The sequence below is a fragment of the Anolis carolinensis genome, chromosome 5, assembly GCF_035594765.1.
Source record: "Anolis carolinensis isolate JA03-04 chromosome 5, rAnoCar3.1.pri, whole genome shotgun sequence".
Classification (NCBI taxonomy): Eukaryota; Metazoa; Chordata; class Lepidosauria; order Squamata; family Dactyloidae; genus Anolis; species Anolis carolinensis.
The window spans coordinates 73800637-73821801 of record NC_085845.1 but is presented as its reverse complement, the minus strand read 5'-3'; the positions used below and the strand labels follow the sequence as shown (position 1 = coordinate 73821801).

At 43.2% G+C, this 21165-nt stretch overlaps 1 protein-coding gene across 1 annotated transcript in view; it reads right to left on the bottom strand.

Annotated features, from left to right (window-relative positions):
* lonrf1 (LON peptidase N-terminal domain and ring finger 1) overlaps positions 1-20495 on the bottom strand; it is a 32185-nt gene extending 11690 nt beyond the window's left edge. The window contains exons 1-4 of the mRNA XM_003221581.3: positions 19513-20495; positions 10696-10814; positions 2281-2403; positions 605-757 (exon numbers count right to left, since the gene is read on the bottom strand). Coding sequence (XP_003221629.2) covers positions 605-757; positions 2281-2403; positions 10696-10814; positions 19513-20143 — 1026 coding nt within the window. The 5' untranslated portion in view covers positions 20144-20495. The remainder of the gene's footprint in view (positions 1-604; positions 758-2280; positions 2404-10695; positions 10815-19512) is intronic.
* Positions 20496-21165: the final 670 nt, after the last annotated feature.

Below are 21165 nucleotides of genomic sequence, written 5' to 3'. Positions count from 1 at the left end.
ACAAAGCAAACCCTCTCTCAACAAATACTTGCAAGAAAACCCCCAATAGATACACCTTAGTGTCATATTGCACAGTGCTCTACAACACTGAAATAAAAATATTTAGGATCTTAGGAATGTAAGGTTCTAAAGTAATTTTGATGCATTTCTCCCATTGTTTTCTTAATATATATTGCAGAGGAATTCATTCATCTGGCCATTCCATTTTCAGTTTGAGATATTAAAAACAAAGCCTTTAAAGGTAAAGGAACGCAGATTCAGAAAGGAGTTGTTTTTTTTTAATATCATGCCAAAATTATTCTATTCTTTTTTTTCTAACAATAAAGATGGACAGTTTTCATTAGTAAGCACAATTTTTGTTTCCTTATAATTGTATTCTTGCTACATATAAGCAATCTCTTTGCAAGTCACTTGTAAAAAACAATAATTGTTCAAACTGGGAAATGTTCAATCCCTAGTGCAGAAAGTTGCACTACATTCTTTCCACATTCCTGGCAGTTATATACTATTATTTTTGATTCTCCCACATCTCAATACTGGGAGAGAAGCAACATGAGCAAAATCACATAGAATAATTGGAAGTATAAAAATACTCATTACTTACTGTCATTGACGTGTGCTGCAAATTATCATAAGACTCTTCAGTTTCAGATTCAGAATCGTGTATACGTTGTTTACTTCGAATGTGTGAGGAATTCAAAGTTGATTCTTTCAGACTCTTTTGCACATTTTCTGGTGACAGTAAGTCATACAGCATCTGTAAAATTGAAAGGATTTAGGAATTAGATCCAACTATGACTAGCATTTAGTTAAGTGCAGCTTTTTCAGTTCACCTTTCATATACATTTACTCAAGATGGTTTTCATACATAAGATTAGCTACTCTAGATATATTCAAAGATCAGCTTTATGCATAAGTCTCTTATACACAAGCCTCAACTCCTGCCAAAGGTTACCACTCCTAATTTGCAAAGTACACAACATATTTATATTTGCAGTTCTTTTCAGATGTGCATATGATAAATATCCTAAAGATAAATATTAATTTCTACTGAATGTTATTATATTATCTGGTCTTTCACTCAGCCCACTCCTACAAACATTTCTCAATGTTTCCCCTTCAGAAAAGGCAGCAAATCTAACCATTTATCACTTATCTGCTTCTCTACATAGCTACCTTTACACTATCTTTTTGTAACTATCTTCTCACTTAAAACATTTCATCCTTAATTCAACATAGCATACTATAAAGCTATCCAAGCAGACTGTATACTACACTAATCCACATACAATAGCCCTTGGCTTAATTTAAAGACCCAAAGTCACCTCACACAGGCATTTTGAGCTTCAATGTGAGTGAGCAGGATAGGAAAAAAGTCTGGCAACATGCCCCATGGCTTGATGCACAATAACATCAATGCTGAGAATTGGGGTTCTCTAGAAGGGTCAGTGTTTCTGTAATCATTGTGCATCCAGGGGGAGAATAGAGTAGGAATTGCTAGACATTTATCCAATCCTACCTGTTCACGCTGAAGTAAGAAATGCCTATATGATGTGACTTTGGGGATTTAAAGAAAGTCAGGAAAGGGGCTTTGAGCACTGCTTGAAGAAAACAGAAGTAGCACCTTGTAGCACCTAAAAAAGTCCCATATCTGCACACGTAAGGGGCATGTACATGCACAGATGTCCCAGCCTACATTCCACCCTTAAGATTTAATAAAATCTTAGCTTGAAGACATTTACAGTAGAGTCTCACTTATCCAACACTTGCTTATCCAATGTTCTGGATTATCCAACGCATTTTTGCAGTCAATGTTTTCAAGACATCGTGATAGTTTGGTGCTAAATTCGTAAATACAGTAATTACTACATAGCATTACTGCGTATTGAACTACTTTTTCTGTCAAATTTGTTGTATAACATGATGTTTTGGTGCTTAATTTGTAAAATCATAACCTAATTTAATGTTTAATAGGCTTTTCCTTAATCCCTCCTTATTATCCAATATATTCGCTTATCCAACATTCTGCCGGCCCATTTATGTTGGATAAGTGAGACTACTGTATTTGGATACAAACTGTTACTTTCAAATCATGTTTAGTTAACCAGCTGTGTTTTTCAATGTAAAGTTCAAATTTTAGACCTCTGAAAAATCGTTACCCAAGTTTTGTTTTCTAATTGAATTTTGATAACCAATGTTTATTACAGGACATAAACAAACATAGAAAAATATAGAAAAAACAAAACAGAACAATATTTGGATTCACTTCATAATAAGTACCTTCTCCACTTCTAGCTTAGCTGGAAGAAATCCTTCATCAAGTGCTAAGCAGTGAAGGAATAGCTGTAAGGCATCATCTACTGAGCCAGCATTATGAAGTATTTTCGCTCTTCTATAACAGGCCTGGAAAAGAGGTACTATTTTAATTAGACGTATGATATGCTAATTATTTCATCAGTACCACATAAAAGGCAACATTTATGACTCTAAGCATATGAAATGTAACTTTCTTCCTGTAGGGATTGTTCCGTCCCCCAGGACGATGGTTTGCCTTACCTATTGGTCGTTTGTTTGTTTTCCCTCCTTTACATTTTGTTTGAGCCTCTGGCTGCAAAAGCCTAGGAAAAGTGGCTTGGAATCTGCAAGAGCTGGCTGCAGTTTTCTTTGCAGTGATTGGTCAAAGAGTGCAACATCTTAGGACCGCCCTTTTTACCAGGGTCTAGTCTCCATTTTGGAGCTTCATTCTGGCTATAGTCTTCCAACGTGCTGGAGCTGTGCAAAGCTAACTGGGACAAATCATCCTCAAAACCAGGCCAATCTAAGCCTATCCAAATTAGATAAGTATTGAATTATATTGATCTGGAATAGGAAATCTAGTTAGAGGAGCAGAGTTATTCCATCGCTTCTAGAACTAATCTTTGCTGTAAAGATAGGGAAGGAAAGAGTTTCTCCTTCTAATATAGGCAGCGTGATTAGGGTATAGTGGTTTTATAATCACCTTTGCCTTCTGGAACCAGGGATAATTCTGTGACTAAAACCTATAGAAATTTGTTTCATTTTCTGCAACTTTAAGATCTGTGCCAGGTTTACAACCTTGTATGAATAAACATCCTTTTTTGAAGTTATCCAGACTCAGTCGTTCAATATCTATAGGACAGCTTATAGGGATTTGCAGTTCGCCCGGATAAAGGACAGCACGTTTCAGTTTTATAGCTTTTTATTGTCCGGCGGACGGCACAGTTTTGAGGTAGATCAGCGGTTTTTCCGCTTGAGCTAGCTTGCACAGCCTATAGTTTTTTATAGTTTAGGAAGTTTAGTATAGGCCGCGGCTTTTCCGCCTGAGCTCAGTCTGCATACCTAAAGACTCTACCAGCGTCTGAGGCAGTGGAGCCCGCTCTCAGACCTGAAGGAGTCAAATAGTGGGGCTCTATTTCCTTGCTATTTGGCTCGCGTGTGCGCACGTGGCCCAGTGGCTTTCTGGGTTTGCACAGGCTGTGCAGTTCCCAGCAACGTCCAGGGCTCCCTCGGCGGTAGACCTCGAGCCGCGGAGCACCAGCGACAGTTCTTTGGCTGGCTCTGAGGCGTGAAGCCCACCAGAACCAGGCTAGAACCTGGACAGGCCTGGCAACGCTGCTGCGAGTTCGGCCGGAGCACTCGGCCGGCTTCGACCTGCCTCATGGTCCGGCGGTGGTGACCTGCCTCATTGTCCTGCGGTGGTGACCTGCCTCATGGTCCGGCGGTGGTGACCTGCCTCATCGTCCTGCGGTGGTGACCTGCCTCATCGTCCTGCGGTGGTGACCTGCCTCATCGTCCTGCGGTGGTGACCTGCCTCATCGACCTGCGGTGGTGACCTGCCTCATCGACCTGAGGTGGTGACCTCCCTTCACAGCGGGGAGGAGGCGTCTCTTCTCTCCTCCTTTCCAAAGCCAGCCTCGGTGCTCCTTCGGCGGCAGGCCTCGAGCCGCAGAGCACGAGGTGCTTGAAAATTTGGCGAAGTCGCCATTTTGGCAGTTTACGTCACTCGGGCAAGGGAGGTATCAAGTGGCAAGTTGCTGTCAGTTGACATTTTGCAGCTTGCCCACCAAAGTCTGGCGCCAAAGGTCACAATCTTTGTAAAGTATAGTTACTTAGTGATATATATTGCTATGGTTAAGTGCTGTGAATTGTATTATATATTGAATTTGCTTTTATTGTAAATTTACTTGCAGGTATATTGCATTTGCCTTTGTTGTAAATTTACTTGCTATTAAGAATACATAATGTCTATGCAATTTCAAGATGATACAGATGGTATACCTCCTTCTGAGGCTGAAGGTAGGAATGAAAGGCCCCAAAGGATAAAGCACCCTTCAGCCAAAATGCTAGCCCATCTAATAGACGAAAAGGAGCTCCTCCATGTGAGGTTAGGTTCGGCATGGGAGCGCATCACAACATTAATGGACAGAATTGAGAGCTTGGGTATTACAAGGGTGCCATCCATATTACAGACAGACCTTGAAGAGACCTTCGGTATTTGGAGGGGTTTGGTGTCTAAGATAGTCCAGGTCCTCGAGCGCATTAACGCCAAGGATTCAGAGTTAGAAATAGTGAGTGTCTTAGCTGACACTAATGAGAAAGAAAATAAGGTGAGGGCAATTCTAGATGCCTTGGAATTTAGTTCTCCATCTGTTAATCTAAGGTCTGAGCCAAAAGGAAATCAGTCTTCCTTAAGCAGCCATGAGACCAATCTTTTAAAATCACCTGCTGTGGCACTTAGTCTTAAGTCCAACCGCTCTAGCCAGGTATCTAAACTAAGGGAGTGTGCATCATCTAAACATAGCCACTCTAGCAAGTCTTCTGCTGCTGGGAGTGCCATCTCTTCCCTAGCTGCCTTGCACATTAAGGAGGCTGCACGTCTAGAGCTAAAGAGCAAGGTAGCGGGGGCGGAGGCTGATGCTAAGGCAGCTGATCTCACCCTTCCCTTTAAAGAAGAAGAGCAACGACTGCAAATAGAACAGGCCCGTAGACAAAGCGAAATGCAAATGGAACAGGCCCGTAGACAAAGCGAAATGCAAATGGAACAGGCCCAAAGACAAAGCGAAATGCAAATAGAACAGGCTCGTATAGAGATGCTTAGAATAAAGATGGATGCCGCAGCCAAAAGGGTAAGGGCTGAGACTTTGGCCAAGGCCCTAATTGAGCCACTCACAGAAGAAAATGTAAGCCAGTTACCAATACAGGACCCTTCTGCCAAAGTGTTTGCGCACCTTGGCAGCATGTACAGCCAGTTTTCGGATGAGGAACAGGGAGACTTCTCTCCTTACCCAGAGCAGGGCCCCAAAGTCACTTTTGAGTTTCCTGCAGAGCAGAGCGTCATAGCGGGGAGCTCACCCTTGCTCGAGCTACCTGTGCCTCCTGCTAAAACCCTAGGTCAGTCAATCAGGGCCTCAAGGCCAAGTGCTAGTTGGCCCCTACAGACAGCTGCACAGGGAACCATCGATTCGTCAGTGGTCGATGTCATCCCTCCAAGAGGCCAAAGGTTGACGCAAGGTACACGGTGGGAGTCCACTCCACAACAGCAAACTCCTCAATTGTTCCCTTTGACGCCAGAGTCCCAGCTTGTCTCCATCATCAGAAGCCCCAGAAGAGATCTTAAGGACAAGGGTGTCGAAAAGTTTTCGGACAAGCCTGAGGAATTTCTTCTCTGGAAGGCCACCTTCCAGAGAGCAATCAGAGACTTAAAGTTATTGCCTGAGGAAGAACTGACTCTTCTGGCTGCATGGTTGGGCCCAGCCTCATCCTCACAAGTTAAGAAGATCTACGCAACCCACGTAGCCGATCCCGACAAAGCCCTGGAAAAGGCCTGGGCCAGGTTGCAGCAGAGGTATGGGGCCAGCACAGAGATTGAAGCATCTCTTATGGACAAGCTCCAAAGGTTCCCAGCTTTAAAACTCAAAGACTTCAAACTCTTGTGGGACCTCAGCGATCTCCTTGCGGAATTAGAGTCGGCCAAGGAGAATCCAGAACTGCCCGGTTTGAAGTGCCTCGATCAGCACCTGTCCCAGAGGCAGATCTTGACCAAGCTGCCCTTCACTTTGCAAGAACGCTGGGGACAGGAGGTCTTCAACTACAAGGAGGCCCACTCCCAGGCATACCCTCCATTTTCTCATTTGGTCCAGTTCATCACAAGGGCGGCCAGAGAAAGGAATGATCCGCAGACGGGCCTCCCCACCTTATACCAAGGGACCCAGCCAGAGAAGGCACCTGAAGTGGACAAGAAACCACCTAGAGAGGCCAATAGACCTGTCAGCGTAAAGGCAGTCGAAACTCAACACAAGGCTGACGAACCCAGGTCGGAGGTAAAAGAGGTGCTCTGCCCCATTCACCAAAAGCCTCACAGTTTGGCCAACTGCCGGGAATTTGGCAAGAAGCCTTATAAAGAAAGACAACAGATTGTACAGAAGCTGGGCATATGTTTTAGGTGCTGTGGAGCAACTCTTCACTTTGCATCCAACTGCAAAGAGGACGTCAAATGCGCAAGGTGTAACAGCCTTAAGCATTGCACCGCGATGCACAACTCTGACGCTGTCTCCCGCGCCAAAGGGGACACGTCTTCCAAAGAAGGGTCATCTACTGAAGCCACCAACATGCAGGCCGCGTCACGGATGCAGGAGGATGCTCCATCGGTCGCCTGTACTGAACTATGCTCTGACGTGCACCAGTTCAGAGTCTGCCATCCCATCTGCCTAGCAGATGTATATCCAGCCAGAAGACCTTGGCTTAAAAAGAGACTTTACGTGGCTTTGGATTCACAAAGCGACGCCTCCCTGGCGACTCCAGAGTTTTTCCAACTGTTTGACATAAAAACCCAGACGGTCGACTACACCATGTCCACCTGTGTAGGGAAGAAGAAGTTGCAGGGTCGCATAGCATCCGGCTTTGTTGTTTCCTCTTGTGACCAGAAGAGACAGTTCAAGTTGCCAGACCTGATTGAGTGTTCCTCCATCCCTCGGAACAAAAAACAGATTGTAACTAGAGAAGTTGTGGAGGCTCATCCACACTTGCGAAGGCTGAAGAACGCCTTACCTGCTTTCCGTCCAGATGTGGACATTGCCCTTCTGCTTGGTGCGGACTGTCCGAACTTGTTCTATGTGAACGACCAAGTTAAGGGACCTCCAGGGGCGCCCATTGCTCAGCTGCTACCACTAGGCTGGACAGTTACAGGCCCAGTGTGCATAAACAAGATGCACCCACCATCGTCGTTGGACTCCAATCAAGCACAGGTGCTTAAAGGTGGACGTCCTACACTTGTGCGCAGTTGCCTAAGTCACATCTCAGTCTACTGCCAAGCAATAACTCCAGAGTATTCCTCCATCTTCAAAGTCTCTGAGAGAGACGAAGCCACAGCGCTCTCGAAAGATGAGCAAAGGTTTTCGGACATTATGAATGCTCAAGTCTCACGAAGTGCAGAGGTGAAAGTTTGCAAGATGACCACAGAAATCAAGATGGGCCAAAGATCTTGCCTGGAACCACACCGTTTTGAACGTTTTTCGGAGTGGCACAGTCTTCTTAGAGTAGTAGCTAGGCTTATACATCGTTTAGCTTGCAAAGATAGTGAGCCTTTACAGGTCCGGGATATGATAAAGGCTAAGAGCGTCATATTCAAGTCAGTGCAGAGATCTGCTTTCAAGCAGGAAATAGCTAGGCTAGAGCAAGGGCTCAACATCCCTAATCAAAGTCTTCTAAATGAGTTAAACCCATTTCTAGACAAGGAGGGTATTTTGAGAGTTGGAGGAAGGTTAGCCAAAGCTAAACTCAAGGCGTGCATAAAAAACCCCATCATCATACCCCCTAATAGTCACACTGCATTGCTGCTCGTTCGGCATCACCATGAAAGGATCCATCATCAGGGTAGAACTCTAACTGAGGCAGCCCTTAGAAATGAAGGTCTGTGGGTAGTTAATGCCAAAAGGTTGGTCAACAGTTGTATTTTCAAATGTGTTAAATGCAGGCGCCTTAGGCGAAACTGTCAAAGTCAGTTGATGGCAGAACTACCTCAGGATAGGACTTTGACAGACCCACCCTTTTCCCATGTGGGAATCGATGTGTTTGGTCCTTGGGAGGTTGTCACTAGGAAAACCAGGGGTGGTGTTGTAAATAACAAGAGGTGGGCAGTTTTGTTTACTTGTTTAGTAATACGAGCTGTCCATATAGAAGTCATAGAAGGAATGGACACTTCATCATTTTTAAACGCATTGAAAAGGTTCATAGCCCTCAGAGGGCCAATTAAGTCAATTCGGTCGGACTGTGGCACCAATTTTGTAGGTGCGACCAAAGAACTCAATTGTGTGTCTAGGTTTGGGAGAGACCCAAAGGTTCAGAACTTTACGAATACTGAACAAATTATGTGGACTTTCAATGTTCCTCACGCCTCCCACATGGGTGGTGTTTGGGAGAGGATGATTGGTATTAGTCGCAAAATCCTTAATGCCATGCTTTTGAGTCATAGGTCATTGACGCATGATGTTTTGGTGACACTTATGGCGGAAGTTACCACAATTATCAACAACCGGCCGCTGGTTCCCCTTACCAGTGACCCTGAGAACTTACAACCACTGACTCCTGCACTTATTTTGACACAAAAGGTGCCAGGATGGAAGGACGTCATGTTGCCAGTTCCGGACGGAACTCACCGTGCCCTGTGGAAACAGGTGCAGTCCTTGGCCAACCACTTTTGGAAAAGGTGGAAAGCTGAGTACTTAAGCCAGCTTCAAGCTAGAAGAATCTGGCAAAGCCCACAGGACAACATTGAGGTTAACAACGTTGTGTTGTTAAAGGACAAAGACTTGCCCCGCCATGCGTGGCCCATGGGCATTGTATTAAAGACCTTTCCTTGCCCGGACGGTAAGGTCAGGAAAGTTCAATTAAAGACTTGCAACAGAGGCAAAGTGTCCATTTTGGACAGACCAATTAGTGACCTCGTGTTGCTTATTGGAGATGTTTAAAGTTCTAGTGTTTGTATTGTTGTGTATACAAAGGTGTTTGTATGTTTTTGATTGGTAAATTCCCACATCCTGGGAATTTAGCGGGGACTGTTCCGTCCCCCAGGACGATGGTTTGCCTTACCTATTGGTCGTTTGTTTGTTTTCCCTCCTTTACATTTTGTTTGAGCCTCTGGCTGCAAAAGCCTAGGAAAAGTGGCTTGGAATCTGCAAGAGCTGGCTGCAGTTTTCTTTGCAGTGATTGGTCAAAGAGTGCAACATCTTAGGACCGCCCTTTTTACCAGGGTCTAGTCTCCATTTTGGAGCTTCATTCTGGCTATAGTCTTCCAACGTGCTGGAGCTGTGCAAAGCTAACTGGGACAAATCATCCTCAAAACCAGGCCAATCTAAGCCTATCCAAATTAGATAAGTATTGAATTATATTGATCTGGAATAGGAAATCTAGTTAGAGGAGCAGAGTTATTCCATCGCTTCTAGAACTAATCTTTGCTGTAAAGATAGGGAAGGAAAGAGTTTCTCCTTCTAATATAGGCAGCGTGATTAGGGTATAGTGGTTTTATAATCACCTTTGCCTTCTGGAACCAGGGATAATTCTGTGACTAAAACCTATAGAAATTTGTTTCATTTTCTGCAACTTTAAGATCTGTGCCAGGTTTACAACCTTGTATGAATAAACATCCTTTTTTGAAGTTATCCAGACTCAGTCGTTCAATATCTATAGGACAGCTTATAGGGATTTGCAGTTCGCCCGGATAAAGGACAGCACGTTTCAGTTTTATAGCTTTTTATTGTCCGGCGGACGGCACAGGGATCTTTAGAACAGTACTATTTGGTTGAAATTTTATCAGCTTTCAATATATTCTGAGGCCCCTTCTACGCTGACATATAAAATCCATATTATCTGCTTTGAACTAGATTATATGGCAGTGTAGATTTATATAACCCAGTTCAAAGCAGATAATGTAGATTATCTGTTTTGATAATCTGTATTATATGGTAGTGTAGAAGGGGCCACAGTTAGATAAGTGAAAAATACTTCCAAATAATACTCTCAAAACTGGATTACAAAAACTGGGGAGTTATGCTATTGGCTGAATCATATCAGAAAGGTGGTATTCTGATGGAATTAAATAGTCAAAAGAAAAGCAATAAACAGTACAGAGGAAACAGTATGTCTTCATCAGTCCATTGCGACAGAGCCTTCTACCTTTATTTTATATGCTTATGGCGCTTGGTTTACAATTATTGGTGAAACGTATATATTTGTACGATACTTTATTTTAGTCAGTTAAGTGCAGTAGCTCCTCCCTGCCCTTCACAAAAAGGGGGGGGGGAATCAAAAATAGACCAATCCACTTGACTGTCTTCACATGGCATTTCACAACTTGCCGATAACTTTAAACCAAGCCAGATCTTTTTCAGAACCAAAAGAGTGTGTATGTATGCATGTGGTTAATTGTGTATTTGATGGAAACAGGCCTGTTGAGCCAAACATCCAACTGCTCCACAGTTGTGCTTGGCAATACAGTCAAAAGCAGAACAGGATATTTTCTGCTAAAACTGAATTGTGATACAACTGCTAAAAACACTCATTCACTTTTGGAAGCATTCTTTGTAACATGATGAGGCTGGGTATATAAGCCATCTAGATCCACCTTCCTAGCATCATTTTTACATATTTTATAATGCAAATATTTTGTGGATTTACATTTACCTCTGGCCATTTTGGCATTTTAGCAGTAACAGCATTCAGGTCATCTAGGGCAGATTTAAGATCTTGGATACCCGCATAGGATTCAGCTCTATACACTTGTAACATCAAATCACTAGGATCTAAAAGCAAAAACAACAACAAAAAGCACTTTAGCATAAAGCTTTCATATATACATTGCATAACTTCAGCCCCCAAGTTCATTTGGTCTGGCCCTTGGTTTTCCACTTAAATCCTGGTGCCTCTAACAACCCAATCCTTGGATCTGGTGCCTCTAACAATCCTTGCAAAAACTGAAACTCAGATGAAGATTTAAGGAAATTACAGTACACAGAAAACATAATTGGAGTCATTGATAAAAGCGCTGGATATGTTCCAAATCAAAGATGCAGGATTAGAACAGTGATCAAAACAAAATAATCTACACCCAAGATCACAGTTGTGGCTGTTGTGGGCAAGGGAACATCTTTGATGCCCTTCCTGGATAGAGACTACGGTTAAATTCCTGGGGTGTGTGCTTCTGAGTCAAATCACATGGGGAGGGCGGGGTCAGAGGTTTTATAAGCCCTGGCTGCCCTCCTTTGACCCTCTTTCTGCTCTTTTCAAGGCTTTATCAGCAGGTCCACAGGATCTCTGGCTGTGATTTGTGTGGGTCTTTTCCCCTGACTTGTTATAGCTGCGGGATTGGGACAGGGATGAAAGTAAATTGTTTCAACTCAGCTTGTTTCTCCTTGCTCCCTCTCTTTTCCTGTCCCAGTGGAAAATAGCGTTTTAATTACTATGCCTTTGCCTCCCAGACATTTGCTCTACGATTTGGCCTGTTTCTTCCCATGGCAATTTTGGTATGAGTTTCACAGCCAGCCAAAATGCAGGGGAACACCTGGCCCACAGGCAGTATAAGGCCTGCAAAATCATTTCTTCTGGCCCAGCACAGGGAAGAATAACTGCCCCAGTCTACCCAGTTAACCCAACTACTATTGCCTCTCCAAGTTGACCTTTCTATGGGTTGCCTGCTGAAGCAAAGCTGGTAAGCAAGAATGTGTGCAGGCAGTTGCCTGTGCTGTGTGGCCTTTGGGACTTTATTTTGATGTTTTATATATATTGTATAATGTATAGTAAGACAGAGTTATAGAGTTGGAAGAGACCACACAGGCCATCCAGTCCAATCCCCTGCCCCTCTATCATCATCAACAGCATTGATTGACAACATTGTCTTCATCTGTGCTATATCATGGTTATCTATAAATAATATATCATTTTATATTTATTTATAATAAATAAAATAAATAATGGTATGTCCAGCAAATTATATCATACATATCCACATAGTTCCCCACCCCTGGCATAAGCAAAGCTGACGTCTGACGGGGTTGGACTTCTTTTTCCTGCCTGCTTTGGAACAGGGGGTGGTGGGGAGAGTGATTGGATATTGCCGGAAGGCAGTATTTCCTTCGTCTGCTGGGGGCAGGGGGAGGATCAATTGGAATTTTGTAATTTTGTTGTGGCTGGAAAGAAGGGCTTCCTCTGCCTGCTTAACCGAGTTTGAGCTCGTTGATTTCCCCAAGTTTATTTAAATTAAAATTATTTTATAATAAAATAAAATCACATAATAAAACCTACTCTATAATGAACCTACTCTACTCTATAAACCTAAGTGACATGTAATACTGTACCATTTAATGCATTAAAATAAATTTACTTTTAAAATTAACATTACATTAATCCAGTGTTTATTTATTTAATTTATATACCGTTCTTCTCAAACTGTACTCCTTCAGGTGTTTTGAACTTCAGCTCCAAGAAAGCCCTGCCAGTTTACCAACTGTTAGGAATGGTGGGAGCTGAAATCCAAAACATCTGGAGGAGCAGAGTTTGAGAAACTCTGCATTAATCTTGGAGGTATTTTACTTTCTAATTCTTATGTAACTTTTATCCAGATTCAATATCTATTTCACTTATTCACACTCCAAAAAATTTCCCCACTCTACCCCCAGAAGTGTTTTGGTGCCTCTCCAGATCCTCCCGTGTGATTCTATGGTATGTTCTGGTCCAAGTACAGTCAAGTCACTTTGAGTCTCCTTGTGGAGAGAAAAACGTGGGGCATAAATAATAGTAAGTATATATGTGTGTGTATATATATGTGTGTATATATAGAGAGAGGGAGAGGGAGGGAACGGGAGGGGGGGGAGGATTCACTATTGGTTACAGATATCCACAGAGGGTCTTGGAAAGTATCCCTCTGGATAATGCAGGCCATACTATATATGAAAATTTATTATATATCCATTGAAATTTTTTTTTTCATATTTACTCATGGCTTATATCTATTTTTTGCCAATTTGTTAAAATAATTCTACTAGGGTCCACCTATTTTCCTTTAGGCCTCTCCTGGTCCAACAGATGTTGCCCAACCCAATGCTGGCAAATAGTACTCACACTTTTAATATAGAATTTTAATGCACAAATAGCAAGTAGAATAAATGCCACCAGAGTTTCAGATGAGTGTCGCATAGGAACATGGTTTCAGGTTTCCAAACAAGAGATTTTGGTAATACTCTAACATGAAGGTATGCACATCATTAGGTTACAAAACAAGATCAACTCCTTCCAAAATTTCTGGGTTTTTTTTTTTAATTAGTGAGGTTAAAAGCTTTCCACCATCTTTCCCTACTAATAAAAAACAGGAGCCTTGAAAGCAGTTGATCTTGTTTCATAATATGACATGGACCTCAAAGTATTACAGGATATGTAAAATGCTTTCTAGAGCCAGCATAGCACAGTGGTTCGAATGTTGGACTTAACTCTGCAGACCAGAGTTTGAATCTCTATTCAGCTACGGGAACTCACTGGGTGACTCTAGGCGAGTTGCACTCTTGTCAGTCTGGCAGGAAGGCAAAGTCAAACCCTCTCCAAACAAATCCAGCAGCAGCTTTCTGGAAACTGAATATTTCTCTCTCATCAGAATCCTTTTCTACAGTAATACATTTACATCACCATTTAAGTAAATTCTACAACATGGTATGCAAAATTTATTTATTTTTCTGATACATCTGGACTGCAACTTCACTTAGCCTTCCACAATGTAACAAATGGTGAGGGATTCTGGGAGCTACTGTTGCCCAGTCAAATCTACTGTCAAAGTGGCTTCCCAATACTGTACATCTACTATGTCCCTGTGTCTGAAACATACTATCAACAGCTTTTTGCATGCTGCCTTTTAAAAGTGTCAATTGAAAATTGTGTCAATTGAAAATATTTTCATGATTACAAAGCCACTTCAGAAAGTAATACTCTGCACACTGTTTCATGCTACAATTGAAATCCCATTTCAAAAGGGACCAAATCTGGTATTTGCATTAAAGTAAAAAAGATCAGATGTCCACCAGTTCTCTGCAAATGCATGTAAAGTATTTGGTTGTCACAAGGACTTTACTATAAATAGACAACAGGGTTACTAAAATCTCAGAAATAAAGTTATGTTTGAATGCTACGAAACAATGTATTTATTCAACTCTGCTAAGCTTAAGACATCAACGTGATAGCCTAGGCCAGTACTTGTTGCCCTCCAGGTATGTTAGAGCGTGACCTAACCTTAGTATTACACATCAGAAAGATACAAAGTGGGGTTTTCTGTGGGAAGGCAGGTAGTCCAGTTTATAATACTATTTCATGCTGATAGCTAGCCATTAGAAATACTTTCTTTAGTCCCTATAAGCACCTGATGTAACATACTATGACTATTAACTTATACCAGTGTTTCTCAAATTGTGCTCCTCCAGGTGTTTTGGACTTCAGCTCCCAGAAATCCCAGCCAGCTTACCAACTGTTAGGAATTATGGGAGCTGAAGCCCAAATTATCTGGGGGAGCACAGTTTGAGAAACCCTGACTTATACAAAAACACCCCACCCCAAATATAACTGAAATAAATTCAACTGAAGTCCATTCTAGCTCCACTATACTGGATTCTCAAACTTCACTCAGACTGCTTTTGCTGACTAGGTAATATGACAGTTATGACTGAATTTGAGAACATAAATATGACACAACTAACTAAACTCGGGTTTTACTTATTGGGCCATGCTACTGAGAAACTGAATCCCACAGCAGGCTCTGAAGTTCTTGTTCTTTTGTTACTACTTTACATTTATTGCATAATGCATACATATATCTACATCAAGTAGGTCTCAATATCACAGCAAAAACAATCTATTTCCAGTAAACATTCTTCTTTAGGTACACAATATGCCATGAGATTAGGAACAATTGTGTGTTTTAATGCTTAACAGCCAGTATGTGCAAAGAAGAAGAGTCAGCTTTCCAATTCTTTGAAAGCACTACTTAAGCTTTCAGCGATAAGCTGCCCCCATGCAGATACTGTAATAGCAATTACAAAAAAAAAACCAAAAAAAAAAAACAACAACAACCTTGGATTACACTTTCTAGTCTGAAACTAGAGAGACTAATGGTTTAATTGGTTTACAGCCACACATATGTCGTTTAGTCTAAAAGGTAAAATAGCAAAATCACAAGTGCAAGATAAAAACATTAGAATGTCCATCAAAAATGAGAGGAATGAAAATGTGGGGCAAAATATGATGTGAACAGCTGAGAAGCATAACAATCACACCAGAAAAGTCAGAAAGGCTTTTCAGACAAGGTCCATTGTCATTAAGAATGTCAGTATCCTTAGGCTGTTTCGCCACTGCAGTGACTCAGTAAGGAGTATAATATAAAGAGCTCACAAAATATTAGACTAATCATATCCCTTGAACTCATCATACCCTGCATTTCCCCCCAGCAATGTTTTAAAAGGTCCAACCCGCCCAAGTCTGATGTCATTGGCATTATACAACCTTTTCCACTTCCACGCCCCCATATGCTTATGCAACTAACTCCAGTCTCTTGTGAATTGTCTCAGTAATATTTGAGGAGAGTAAAGATAAGTCCCTCTTTTAAAGAAGATACATCATGTGCTGACTACTAGTGCTAACAAATATTACCTCAAAAACTTTTACAGAAAAATGCTGATGCTTACTTACTCACCCACCCAAAAACTGCGCCCATATTTAGAAGAAAAGAACAATTATTTTTACATTTATTCTGAAAGTAAATTTAGAAATACAGAAACTTAAAATGCTTTCACTTGTTTGAAAAATGACAGCATTTCAACGCTTTTCTCTTAGGAGCTATTTTGAACAAAGGCGGCTATTCCTCAGGAGTGCATTTAATGTTTCCTTCTTTCTTGTACAGGTCCTAAAAATTCGAATCTTTGGCAACTGCAGCCATTTGCAGACACAAGAATAGATATTTATCTTTTTCCTTTTAAACCAAGAATGAGAGAAAGCCGATCTCCTAGAGTGCGCTGACTCTCTAGGTCACCTTCCACAAAGCCTTTTCATTAAGCTATCCGTAATAACCATCATTATCCTTCAGTCACCTAGAATCCCCATTTAACCTTTAGGATGTTTGTTTAGTTAACTCTGAAAAGATAAAAAGTCTACAAAATGGCTTCATGGCTGGAATTCCTGCAGAAGCGTGAACTCTGTGTCCGATGTGCATACTTTCACTGAAAAGTTTTTCAGAGCTACCAAGGCAGGTTTGTGGCAGACTGGTTCAAACAAGCTCACTCATAATGAAGCTGGCTTGGTTATGAAACAGATCCGCACCTCACAGAATAGATTTGTTTCATTCAGGAGCTCTGTAGTTCAGCCCATATGGAACAGTTGCCCTGGAGGAGTTCTTCCATGCAACCAGCCAAGGATGCCCTCCTCAAGGGGCACAAATATGTGAACGAACGGCACGAACAATAGAAGATATTGCTTACTCAGAACTACATCTGCAAGAAGAGGCACATAATGCTTACTTACAACAACTTCAATTATATGGGATCATGGGAGCTGTAGTTTTATAAGGTCTTCAGTCTCCTCTATCATAGAGTGCTGGTGCTTCCCATAGTTTTCTAGGCTTGAGCCAAGGCGGTTAAAGCAGGGCCAAACTACATTCATTCTACAATGTAGACAGATGCACCAATGGTTCCTCCAACCTTTTCCTGTCCATTTCAGTGGCCAAACAAGTTGTTTTATTGCCATCCAATAGCTCAACAATTAAGTTGCACACCCTTGTTTAACAGACCTGAACTGCCAGGGACTCAATGCTATGGGATCATGAGAGCTGCAGTTTGGTGAGAAGGCACCAGCACTCTTGGTTAGAGAAGTTGAAAGGACCTTGCAAAACTACAATGCCCATGGTTGCACCCTCTGAAGCCAAGGGCTTTAGCTGCTTCTTGCCTAGAAATGCTGTTGCCTCAGCAAACTTTCAGCTCCCATGGTTCCTTAGCATTTAACGATGGCAGTTCAAGTGGGGCCAAAAACTACATGCAACACATGGTTACTCCAAACTTATCCCTTTCCATTTTGGCAATTTAAATGTACAGGTGAGGAAGCCATTTTGATGCCACCCAGTAGTTCAACAAGTTGAACATCCTTGTTGGATAGGGCTTGAGCTGCCATGGGTTCGATGCTATGGGATCCTGGGATCTGCAGTTTGGTGAGGCGTTAGCACTCAAAACTAATTCAGTAGAATCAGAGAATACAGTTGGAAGAGATCACATGGGCCATCTAGTCTAATCCCATCATGCAGAAAAGCACAATCAAAGTATCCCGACAGATGGCCAGCGAGCCTCTGTTTAAAAGTTTCCAAGCAAGGAGCTTCCACCACACTCCGAGGCAGAGAGTTCCACTGCTGAACAGCCTTTAAAATAAGGAAGTTCTTCCCAATGTTCAGGAAATTCTTCCTAATGTTCAGTATTTCCTTATGTTGCAGAATTAGATCCAGAAATTCTTTCTAGAGGATTCTACAAAGAGCCTATCCACATAGGTGTATAAAATCCAGATTGAACTGGATTGTATGGCAGTGTGGACTCCGACAACCCAGTTCAAAGCAGATATTGCGAGTGATCTGCCTTGATATTCTGGGTTATATGACTGTGTGAAAGGGCCCTAACCCTGGCAAGGGCAAATTTTGGCCGTCCAAGTGTTTTAAGTCCAAAACACCTGTATGGTTGCATTTCCTTTTTTCTGCCTGTGGAGTATCTTGCACTTGTCCCTGTTGAACCCCCTCCCTAAAGAACTAAAAATGCCCCCCTCCTTTAAAAAGCTTTTTAAAAACCCACTTTAGCTTACAGAGAGGAGGAGGACATCTCTAGATATATTCTCACCCACCTCTGTCTGTTGGATATTGGAAACCATTTAGCTTTTAATGTCTTTGAGTTTAACTCTTAAGAGTTTATTATGTTGTAAATGCATGTAATGTACTACGTTATGTCCATATATGTTCAATTCTTGATTGATTTTTCAGTCGTTTTATAATTTTATATTAAGATTGTTTTATCCACTGTTTTGATTTCTTATTTGTTTTTGGCACTGAATGTTTGCCATTTTGTTACCCTTGCTGGAGACTGCAGTGAGTCTCCTTGGAAAGATACAGCAGGTTATAAATAAATTATTATTATTATTATTATTATTATTATTATTATTATTATTAAACTTCATTTTGTTAGTTTTGGCCCATTTCTCTAATTTGTTAATATTGTTTTGAATTCTGCTTCTGTCTCCTGGAGTATTAGTTATCCTCCCAATTTGGTGTCTTCTGCAAATTTGATGATCATGCTTTCTAACCCTTCATCTAAGTCAGTGGTTCCCAACCTTTTTTGGACCAGGGACCACTTTGACTAGGGACCAATTTCCAACATTAGTAGCAAAAAGGTTACAAATCAGTTTTTGGTCAACTTTAGATTTTGTTTGGTTATTTGGGGTGCTGATTCAAAAAAATTGCACTGGATAGACCACATCAGCTGTAGTTTCCGATACAAAACATATGCCATCCAGCAGTTGCCATCTGCTTGCCCACAGAAAACCATATTGAATAATCTAAAGCTGAAGTGGTCTGTCTAATGCAATTTTCTGAAACAACATTCCAAATAACCCCTAATAAAAATGAAGACATTAAGAAAAACTGTTTTTTGGTTGGGCTATGTTATTATCCTTAGTAGTAACGGTGAGGCCGCAGACCATATTTTAGTTCTTGTGGAACTCAGGTTGGGAACTACTGATCTAACCCTTGAGCATTTATCCACTTTAAATCCAGCTTCTGCCTCCTGCAGAATTCTGGGGTTTGTAGTTTGGTGAGGCCCAGGACTCGTCTGGCCGAGCAGTTTAAAGGCCCCTACCTAAAGTGGATTTAAAGTGGACTTAAACTGAATCCAAACTCTAGTGTGATGAGGTCATTAATAAAGATGTTGAACAGAACCCGGCCAGGGACAGAAACCTGCTTATGGCACTCCACTCCTCACTTCTTTCCAAGATGAAGAGGAAGAATTGGTGAGCACTTTGAGTTTGCTCACTTAGCCAATTACAGATCCACCTAACCGTAGTTTTGCTTTGTCTACATTTGACTAATTTGTTGCCAGAAGTTCATGGGGAACCATGTTGAAGGAAGGCCTTACTGAAATCCAGATATGCTACATCTATGGGCTTTCTCTACATCTACCCTACTTGTAGCTCTACCTCCGCTTGTAACACTTACAGAATCATAGTTGGAAGAGACCCCATGGGTCATCCAGTCCAACTCCCTGCCAAGAAGCAGGAAAATCGCATTCAAAGCACCCCCGACAGATGGCCATCCAGCCTCTGCTTAAAAGGCTTCAAAGAAGGAACCTCCACCACACTGTGCGGCAGAGAGTTCCACTGCTAAACAGCTCTCACAGTTAGGAAGATCAGATGGAATCTCCTTTCCTGTCGTTTGAAGCCACTGAAGCTTACCTTCCGCGAGGCCGCGGCTGGCGGCGAGCAGGGCTTCCCGGGGCCGCCCTTCCGCCAGGAGCTGCCCGAGGCGCCTCCATGCCCTCGCCCTCTCGCACTCTGCCGGGAACCACTTTTCGCCGAGGTGGCGGAGGGCCACGGTGGCGGAGGCCGAGGGCAACCCCAGCGGCTCCCCACAGCGCCGGCACCGGGTGCGGAACTCCTCGCTGAGGCAGCGGCGGCAGGAGCTGTGCCCGCAAGGAGCGGTCACGGGCTCGCTCAAGAAGCCGCGGCAGCCCGAGCAGCGGAAGAGCCCTTCTTCTTCCTCTTCGCCCTTCTCTTCAGGCGGTGGGACTGCTGGGGCTGCTTCTGCTGCTTCCGCGGCCTGTTCCTTTCCCTCTCCCTCCGCCTCCTCCTTCTGCCGGAGACGGTAATGGAGCACCAAACAGTCCACTAAAGTGCCGAGGCGGCGGCGGCAACTCAGCATAGGCGGCGGGCCCAGTCGCAGCGCCGCCGAGTAGGCCTCCAGCGCTTCTTTCAGGTGGTGGCCTAACGCCAGGCGCTCCCCGCGCCGAAGGAGCCGCTCCTGCTCCGACGGGACGCCGGGCTCTGAGGGAACTTCCACACTCAGGGCCCTCGGAGGGGATGCCATGGCGCCTTCTCCTCTCCGCCTTCCCCCTCCACTCCGTCCAGAACAGGAGGGGGGGTGTGGCACGCGACGCCGCCGCTCGAGACGCTCCTTTGAAACTCCCAACTGGGTCTCTCTGTGTGTGGAGCTGGGCGCGCCTGCGCACTCCTGTCAAACAACCCCCTCCTCCCTCCCGTGTGTGGGATAATTGTTCAACCGCCGCTGCGCGCGCACGGGAAGCTCCGCCCACTTCGCCTCTCCTTCGTTGCCACTTTCTGACAGAGCAGGTAACACAAGGTCTCGAACACAGACCCCTGTCTTTTCATCGCCTCCGCCTCCGCCTCTTTTCGCCGGCGCGCGAGACAGTCCAGAGCGACGCCACAGGCTTACATAAAAACACACGTCACCCGCCCCTTTTCGCACAAGCTGGCCTCCGATTGGCTAGACCGGAAAAGGGGGCGTGGCGGAGGAATTATAAAACAACGCCACGTGGGCCAAGGTTTGTTTGGCTGGCTGGCTGTTATTTTCTTCCCAGTCACAATGATGATGTGTTGCCGAAGGCTTTCTTGGCCTGAATCACTAGGTTGCGGTGAGTTTTCCGGCCTGTATGGCTATGTTCCAGAAGCATTCCCTCCTGACGTTTCGCCCGCGTCTGTGGCAGGCATCCTCAGACGTTGTGAGGTATATTGGAAACTAGGCAGATGCGGTTTGTGTATCTCAACACTCTGAAAACAGGGGAATTCCAGGCAGGAAACAATCAGGGCCAGCTAACACCTGCCAACAAGGTTCCCCTAGGCAGGAATCAGCCAGGCTTTGAAGCAGGAAGGCTTTCCAATGCTAATTAAGGTGATTAATTGCAACATTCACACTTGTCTCTTTCTCTCACTCTGGACCTGTCACAGATATATAATCCCACAATACAATAGAGTCTCACTTATCCAAGCTAAATGGGCCAGCAGAAGCTTGGATAAACAAATATCTTGGATAATAAGGAGGGATTAAGGAAAAGCCTATTAAACATCAAATTAAGTTATGATTTTACAAAT